Source organism: Colobus angolensis, unplaced genomic scaffold, assembly GCF_000951035.1.
Source record: "Colobus angolensis palliatus isolate OR3802 unplaced genomic scaffold, Cang.pa_1.0 Scaffold98, whole genome shotgun sequence".
Classification (NCBI taxonomy): Eukaryota; Metazoa; Chordata; class Mammalia; order Primates; family Cercopithecidae; genus Colobus; species Colobus angolensis.
Genome location: NW_012123820.1, coordinates 4464441 through 4474089, shown reverse-complemented (window position 1 = coordinate 4474089; position 9649 = coordinate 4464441). Strand labels below are relative to the sequence as shown.

Here is a 9649-nt window from a genome sequence, read left to right as displayed (position 1 = left end):
CCAAACACAGGAAGAAGAGAACCACAGAGCTGAGCCACGGGTGGGCACTGTGACATTTCTATTTGATGCTTTTCTATTCTTCTGCCTTTTTGGCTTCTTTCCAGTTGTCCAGCATAGGAGTGTCGCCACTCCTGAGAGTTCAATAAAGGTGAAACAAACAGAGCAATGAGCATATTGAACAACTAAATTGAGGGAGAGATGTTAGAGAGAAGTCTGTGCCCACTAAAATTGAGCCAACTGAGATGGAGTGGTTATAATTATTTGGTTGGTTGTCTTTGCAGCTATGGGTAATCTAATGAATATGAGAGTCTGAGCATTTGGATTACCCATTGTAAAAAAAAAAAAAATGAGCATATGTACTTGCTTTTGTCAATAAACATTTCTTAGGGTTTTATTCCATATACTCTCTTATATCTCTGCTTTAAAAATAATGTAAAAACTATATTCCCCACTCCCCAAAAGCAGATGTGAAAGCAGTAACAGCCAACTGATGCTCAGCATACCCTATGATTGTACAGTAGGAGAGTATGAGCCTGTCTGTCCCCACAGGAGCTCCTGGGAAGAGGGCAAAACAGGAGTCTGGTTCTATTCCTTGAGATGATTCATGTAAGGTACTTGCCCTAGAACCCAATCCATACTACATACTCAATAATGTTACTTGCTATTAGTAGTAATTTTAAAAATAAGAGTAAATACTGCTAATAGTAATATGCATTTTCAATTCTAGCTAAAGCCTAAGCAGCTAAGATTCAGATAAAAAGCTTTTCACATGACAATTATTTGTTATAGTGAAAGGAATCTCTCTAACTTGGACTTGGCTATACGTGAATTAAATCAAACTGAATTTTTCATTTTGCCACTTGGTAATCCCTAAAGAAACTACAGTACTCTCAATACTGGCAAGGACCCTGGACGTTTAGGTTCAATATGCAAAGATAACAGTCACAAGCATTTGTCAGTTTTTGAAGGAAGATTACAATTCTCCAATTCCCCATCCATTATCATCTTCTTTAACTCTCACAATTCTGAGAGGTTGCAAATGATACCCCAGACAGGTTGTGACTTGCCTGTTTCAATGGCTTGAAAGGGGTGAAGCTGGGAGTACCTTTTCTTTTGATTCTTGGTAAATGGTCTATCTTCCAAACTCCAGGGAATGAGGCTTCAAGGAAGGCTCTACTGTGAATTTAAAGACTACTGTGAAAGAGGTCTTAGGAAATCATTTGCAATAGCAGGATGAAGAAACTATCTTGTCCCTTTAAGTAAACAAGCTCATAGGAAAGTAATGGGGAAACCAGTTCATTGTAGTTTTCAGCACATTTCTTAAGTATCTATTATGCACATATTACACAGAAGCCTAGCCCAGGTAAGAATTTTCTATTACATGCCCCAAAGAGCGTGGACTTCTTATACCATTGCATGTGGTGTGTAAAGAACATAGTGATCTGCTACTGTAGCAACAATGCACATTCCTGGAACTTGGGCTGCCTACAAAATAGGCAATAAAGGCTGTGCATTTAAGGTAAGCATGCACACCCCCACCAGAAATGCAAAGTTGCGACCATAAGTAGATAAGCGCTCTGGGGATTTATTTCTGTTTCAGAGTGTATGGGAAGAGCATCTAATATCAGCTGTGGATTATATCCCTAAACCCCAATCACTGACCTTTAAGAATCTAAATTCCAAATTTAAATGGCATCGTCAAGTAGTCTAGGCTTCAAATTTAGAGATCAACAGGCTACTTTTGGATGGCAATTTTTGGTAGAGAGGGCTGGTTGATCAAACTCTTTTAAAACTGCTTTCTATTTAGCCCAGTTTTTAGAGAGAACAGATGGAAGGCACCAGGATAAGCTATTATAGAGCTTATGTGATCTGTGTAAAGGGCCAAGAGTTATACCATCTACCAGTATGTTAAAGAAGTATCATAGCTAACACAAAGGCAAGGAAGATAATTGAATTCACTGGCTGCAGGAGAGGTGAGACTACATCCTGAAATTTCTTTTCCATAACTACACTGAGAATTTTAAAAGGTAGACAGTGGGTTCCTCAAAGTATGGAGGGTGCTGAAGACAGGTCACAGGGCTCCTGAGAACCAGTGTTTCCAAATCCCTTTCTCTGGTGCAAATGAAGACAGCTATTCTCCTGGGTCTATAGAATGCTTTTGTGAAACTAAGTCAACAATTTACTTCCCAGCAGGACCCTGGAAACCATCCCCAACATGTAAGGCATTGACATTTTTGAAGCTTTCTAAAGGAGATGATGTGCTACCTTATTGTGTCCATAACATCCAGTGTTTATGAAACACTTCCCTGTCAAGCAGAGCTCTGATCACAGCCATCCTCCTATTGGAAAACAAATGCCAGGATTCCTACACCTTCAGTTATACTAACTCAGTGTTGGCCTTCCAAATAATAAAGTTGAATATTTTCTTTGCTACAAAGGGCAGTACACTCCTACTCTGAGGTAGCACAGTAGCAATGGGTGTCCTTGGAATTTACCCTTTGATCCTTACAGCTACAGACTTTAAAATTGCTCATTACCTAGCTAAAGCATTGAGTTGAAATTTAAGCATCCTTTCTCCCAGAGTTGCTGGTCACTCGGGTAAATGGGGGAGAATATATTTCTGCTGTAGAATTACCTAGATAATTTGATAAAGCATGACAACTAGGAAAAAGAAACACACAAAAAAGAACTAGAGCCAGCACAACATAAATCATAATGTATCTTTGGCATCTCATTAGAAATCTGTGCTAACATTCTCCTCTACCATTGAAGTTTAGGTTGGAAATATACACTACTTTATGTATTTTATTGCTTATGTCAGTCTTTCCTAAACACTCTTTGTAGTGTTTTCTATATCTTTGACACACCTCTAATCTTCCAGAACACAAAGTAAGATGCTTTCCTTAAGATGTGAGGGAACTGATGGACATTCATGTGAAACTGCATTCCTTCCACCTCTGCTCTGTTATGACCTCATTGTAATTATTACTGTCAATCTCAGGGATGGAAAGTTGGCAAAGGGAGAAGAGAAAACTCAAGACAGACATTTACAGACACTAAAGTGTTATAGGATACCCCAGTAGACAAGTCATTATATTATTTACTTTTTAGCATCTCTTGACTCTTGGTGACCAGGTAAAGTAGGGGAGAAGGGATAAAAGACACATCAGTTTAACATACATGCCACATTGAAGTGCCTCTTCTTTTAAGTTTTCTAAATGTTCACCTGGCTTTTAAGAGCAGAAGTTATTACATGGTGACTTTCCAGCAGGCTTTTCTGAGGTAGATAAAACATGGATGATAAGTAGTCTGAAGAATGCAGAAGGGGAGGTAAAGACTATGTGGCTGGGATTCATTTGAAAGAAATTTCAGAAGTGAAAGCTGAGCCTGTCATGTACAATACTAGAGAAAAGAGGAACAAGGTTAAAGGCTGTACATCATTTAAAGAAAGTTTTTAGAATTTAATAGGTGCAAAATAGGCTAATCTAGCTAGTAAAGAACAGTATTGTAGGAACAGTGACAGAGCAAAAGAAGAGCCTTTGTTACATACAGCTAGTCAAAAGTAGGCAGAAAACAGAAAGAGATATGTATCCCTCAGGACCTCAGTGTTCAACAAGGAATATATATCATAATAACATGAGGGTTTAAAAGCAACCAACAGGCTTGAAGGTTTCAACTGCCTTTTGTTGCTGTTTGGATGAAGAGCAAATTTTGCCTCTTTCCTCAGGCCTCTGTTTGTACACAGGTATTGTAATTGTATTAAGCATGTCAGGGAAATCCAAATCCCAGCTAAATAATTAGTGAAATGGATTTTGAACTCATTTTTATGCCCGTGTGAATTACAGATGAACAGGCTAGCATGGCTGAGACCCAATGAGGTTAATAGTACCAGCTGGGGCCTTTCTTTCTGGAGAATCACTGCAGTTATCACAGGCAGATGCCGTACTGTTAAATGAAAATGCCATTGTAGGCCAAATGTTAGCAGTTAAACACCATTGTCACAGAAACACACAAAGCTATAGTCAAGTTCACAAACACAGCTGGTGGTTAAGGAACCCTTAATGAAGAAAAGAAATTTGCTATTGGATTTACGTCATTCATTAGGACTTCCAATACCCTTAGAGTGGGACGGTTCTATATGAGAGACAGTAAAACAACTATTGGCCTTAGTTTCTCTCCCCAATCTAAGAATAAACATTTGTTATAACGGCCATTGGAAAAAGAGAAAAATCACACATAATGCTCTCGTGGGTCGACGTAGACTCTCTTAGGGTCGTTATTTTGATGATGTTTGCCAGGGCTCCGGTCTTGGTAGCACATCTGATTGTAAAGGGGGTACATCTGCTGAATGCCATCTTCCCCAACTGGATTCTCATCTTCATAGTCAAAACTCCTGCTATTTAGTCCATTCTAAAAATTCAAACATTGCTTACATTAGCAGAGCAGCTGTTTGCATTTTTCTAGCACTGGTAAAAACAGGCAAGAATAGAATTCATTACAGTTTAGTGTCCCTAATTCACTACCCCAAACACTACTGAATGGCAAGGTAAGTTCAACAACTTATATTTTTCAGTCATTTGTTGCTTACAATACCCTGAATAAGAATAGTAGTAGCTCCTAGATACAAAATTGTGACTAATGGAGACTGGGATCAGTTTCACATTTTGAAATTTGGAGTTGCTATCAGTTAAGGTAAACTGGAGAAGAACAGGGTTATAAACCTCAGGAGTCTCTAAAGCAAGGCTCAAGCTTGAAATGAACATATGAGGTATACAGAGAATTAAACCAACTAAACAAAAGAAACCTCAACTCAGCTCTGGAGAACTGGGGAAAGGACACAAAAAAAATGAACTGGCATTTGAACATATGCCTGATAAAACTGAAAATAAACTCTGCCAAAAATATCATCTTGTCTTGACCTTTCCTTCTGGCTTGACCTTGCCACAGCTAGCACTTATAAAATGAACCCCCCATGATGTTCTGTGGTGTCTCTGGTACAGACTCTTCTGCTCGTTATTGGTTTCATAAAACTTGATTACTTCTAAGAGTAAAATTCAAGGACTATCAGATCTTAGCAGAGACACTCAAATAGGGGAAAGATGAATAAAGTGAACTTGTATAGAATTAAATGATATTTTAATAAGCATGTTAGCTACCAGCTCCACCTGGGCTGATAGCCACAACATGGTTACTTACAGAGTGCTGAAGATGGCCAACTTCTCTTTCTTTGAACTGAGTCTGCAAAGGCAAGTGTTCAGGCTGGAAGAAAACACAAAAAGACATGCACTGTAAAACACATGGCAAACATATCAACCAGTAAGATTCCTATTTTTAAAAGAGCCAATCATGTCTTGTTATAAATGTCTACCAACTAAGCAAAATGTTCCACATGAGAATAAGAAAAGCAACCATATTTTTTAAGAGTTTCACTCACTCTCTCCTGGCTCTTGACTTCTAGAAAGAAGAAAATATAGGGTTGGGCACAGTGGCTCTTGCCTGTAATCCTAGCACTTTGAGAGGCCGAGACAGGTGGATGGATAACTTGAGGCCAGAAGTTTGAGACCAGCCTGATCAACATGTGAAACCCCATCTCCACTAAAAATACAAAACTTAGCTGGGTGTGGTGGTGCACACCTGTAATCCCAGCTATTTGGGAGGCTGAGGCAGGAGAATAGTTTGAATTGGGGAAGCAGAGGTTACAGTGAGCCAAGATCGTGCCACTGCACTCCAGCCTGGGCTACAGAGCAACCAAGACTCAGTCTTAAAAAAAAAAGAAAGAGAAAACATAGACAACATCTGCTGCAGAAGTTCTCATGCAAACTGGTTTACATCTTACATGAGGGAGAAGTCATCACAGAAGGTCTCCTGTCTTTTCTCAGTGGAAGAGTCTGATATTTTGAATCAGGTAAAAGTGGTTTGGGGTGGTTAATGAGACATTATTTTTTTGTCTTTATACATAGATTTGAAGGATATATAATCATCCTTTTCTTGCTTGCTACTCTCCCATTCTTATCCCCACCCTCACCCCACACAGATTATAAAGGGAGTTAATTTTCAAACCTCACCCTAGGAAGATTTTTTTTCAGTTTTCCTCAGCTTACAAACACATGACTCACCCTTCAGACTTCAGTTCAAATATCACCTCTTTCACGAAGCCTTGCACAACACCCTCGAGCAGAGATAGCCACCCTTTTCTGAGCCTTCATAGCATTTATTATCACAATTATAAGTCTACTTGCTTTTCCCCTTTTCCAGATAGAGAGTGCTGGCTGAAGTGTTTCACAAATATTATCTCACCTAATACTTCAACAAGACTAGTATCTTTATTTTATGGATGACTAAAACTGAGGCTTAGTTAAGCAAGTTGTCTCCAGTCACACAACTGGTAAGTGGTAAATAGTGATTCAAATGTGGCTTTGTCTAATTCTAAATTCTGTATTTTTACATCCCTGCTTTCATTTGAGTGTCGGGAAAATAGATGTTCAGTCAATCTAATAAAATAATGCCTGAATCAGATATGCCACATGCAGGCATATCTATCAACAAGCTCTGCATTTCACTCTCTTTGCTCATACTGTCCCTTTTGGTTTGGAAGGACAAATCTCTGGGAGTAGAAATTCTGCCTAGCCAACATGGCCTGACTAAAGTCATTCTTTTTTTTCACAAGGCTTGTCCACATTCCGTCAAAGTTAATCTTTTTACTCCTAGTTTTCCTATTGTTCTTGTTTTTATCTCTATTATAGCACATATCACGACTGTCTTGTTTTATAGTCCCTAATGTTAACTTTCAACTCCAGTAAGTAGTGAGCCTTTCTTCGCCATTGCTAATGGTCTGAATGTTTGTACACTCCCAAAATTCATATGTTGAAACCTAATCGCAATGTGAAAGTACTAAAAGGTGGGGGGGCCCTAGGGAGGTGAACAGGGTATAAGGGTGGAGCTGTCATAAATGGGACTAGTGCCCTTATAAGGGATTGAAGAGATCAGAGTTCTTCCCTTCCTTCTTATGAAGTTATAGTGGGAAGACAGCCATCTATCAGGAATAAGGCCCTCACCAGACACTAAATCTGCTGATACCTTGATCTTGGACTTCCCAGCCTCCAGAAATATAAGAAATAAATTTCTGTTGTTTGTTAGCTACCTAGTTTACAGTGTTTTGTTACAGAAGCCTGAACAGACTAACATAGTCATCCTCCTCTATCCCTCTACTTTAGTGTGGGTTTGTGCAATAATAAGAATAGTTCACTAATGAATGTATTGGAATTTAAACTGTCATCAATTCTTGATATCTTATGTCAAGGTTATCTATGTTACAAATTATGTGACATGTTCACTCCTCCTGTCAAAGTCAGCATAATTCTACAGTGCTTCCCACATGATCGGGTGATATTAACCAGTAAACACTGGTAAAAGTCCAAGGCAGGGCCAGTCATGAATAGATGGCCAATCACACAGGGCCCCTGGGGTTTAATACTTTTAATACTTTGCAGTTGCCATCTAAGATTTCTTAATAATTTCACCATTAATTTCTGTTGTAAGTGGTCTAATGAGACAAAAAAACATGCTTCAGGGACTTGTAGGCTAGGCTCACAGGCATCCCTGCCTCCTGCTATCTGTGTGGTTCTTGGCCACTGCTTCCCCATCTTGCTGCCCCAGGTCCTACGTGGCCTCCCTCTCAGTGTCCCCTCTCCAGTGACTGCTGCTGTCCTCGGCCCAGGCAGGTGCCTGGGCATTGGTTCAGGAGCACATGCCCACAGTCATGGTGCATACGGCAGGTGCCTGGAGGCCATGTCCCAGTGAAGATGAGCCTCTCATTCACCCCCTCTCTAGGCACCTAATAATGCCGTCTTGACAGCCTTAATTTTTGAACATGGGGACCAACATTTTCATTTTTCACTGTGCCTTAGGAATTATGTAGCTGGTCCTGGTCAAAGGAAATTAGACTTGGGAAAAAATACCTTATATTAAAATCAGCATTTTCATTTGTTTCTTTGCCGTTTATTATTCTCCATCCATTAATATAGATAATTAAGAAATGATTTCACATCACTCACTGCTGCATCTAACTTGACAAGAGGTGGTGAAATCAGAAGCTTCTCTGTAAAGGGGGTGGGTGTGAATTTTCTAAGCCATGAAAGAGTTAATCTGTATTTTAAAAAGTGGTATCTGGATATCTTTAAAAAATCAATTTACAATCTCATTTCCTCCCACTTCAAGTTTCCCTTTATTACAATAATAAAACCTAAAGACATTTGTGTTGATTCTTAGGACAAGTCAGTAGAAGCCATCATAACCCACTACCTCTTTTACCAGCATTAAGGAAACTCTGACAGACATGCCACAGTCTGCTCATACCATTTTCTTCAGCAGTCCCTCATGTCTAATAGTGTGACTTAATTTCTAAGTCTGACACTTGTAGAAGAAAAAGGCAATTTAAGTGATGTTCTAAGCAACCTTGGCTTCCAAGAAATAAACAGTAGCTACCAAATGGAGGGCAACCAAAGATTTCTGGTGGTTGTTTCTATTCCTTAACAGTAGTACATTCATTTTGAAAAGTTAAAAAAAAAAAAAAAGGAAAATAAATCTTGAACATAGTCTCTGATAACAATATGGTCCTTGCCTATTCCTCGTGGCAGTGTGGGGGAAAGCAGGGGTACTCAACACTGAAAGGGAGCATATTCTAGGAACACAGTGTTTATGGCCTCAACAGTTCAAGGGAAGATTCAGTTGGAAGATGTGCTGTTCTATGCTTATATTTAAAATTCCAAATGGTAAATTTAACATGACCGGAAAATAAATGATCATTCACACTTTGCTGAACACCCTAGGTTAAGACCTGTATTTGGTCATCACCTATTAAATGTGGTAACAACTTTCAAGTCTCTGGAAGTCAGTAATGCAGTGTCATAAGTAACAATATAATAAGTATTAATACTATTTGGGAACTACAGAGATAAATGATCTGTCTATTCTGCTTCAATACAAACAGATTTTAAAGAGCCATAGCTTTATAAGTAATAATAACATTGCTGTCTTTTGCTCATGGTAGAAGATTGTTTTTTAAATAGCCAGAAGTGGTGCATTTGACAATAAAGGACAAGAAGAGAAAGTTCTCAGACTTGAACAGGAAAAAATGGTGCCTGGACACTACAAACAATCTTCACTTGCACTGATTGGACAATAAGTGAATGGGTAAGTTCCTTTTCTCTACCCCATATTCTGAATCTTCATCATTAAATCATTGTAACTTTTGTAATCTAATATTTAATAAAATTGTGTATGCAGACAAGGACCCAACCCACCCTAGAAAAGGCCCTGAATTAGGAACTGGGCTATGGAAAGCATTATGTATCTGTTTCTGCACTGTGTGGCTATCTAATCTCTGATAAGAATTAGCCAGGCACACATCACCACACCTGGCTAATTTTTTAAATTTAATTTTTGTAGAGACAGGGTATTGCTATATTGCCCAGGCTCATCTCAAACTCCTGGTCTCAAATGATTCTCCCACAGTGTTGGGATTATAGGCATGAGGTATATGCTTAGTTTTTTAAGAAACTGCCAAACTGTCTCCCAGAGCATCTATACCATTTTGTATTCCCATCAGTAATGAATGAGAGTCTCAGCTGCTCCAGGTCCTCAACAGGAT

General features: G+C 39.0%; 1 protein-coding gene across 1 annotated transcript in view; it reads right to left on the bottom strand.

Annotated features, from left to right (window-relative positions):
• Positions 1 to 4071: 4071 nt before the first annotated feature.
• The window catches only part of PVRL3 (poliovirus receptor-related 3), a 119516-nt gene continuing 113938 nt past the window's right edge, over positions 4072 to 9649 (bottom strand). Inside the window, exons 8-9 of the mRNA XM_011932758.1 lie at positions 5197 to 5259; positions 4072 to 4410 (exon numbers count right to left, since the gene is read on the bottom strand). Coding sequence (XP_011788148.1) covers positions 4231 to 4410; positions 5197 to 5259 — 243 coding nt within the window. The 3' untranslated portion in view covers positions 4072 to 4230. The remainder of the gene's footprint in view (positions 4411 to 5196; positions 5260 to 9649) is intronic.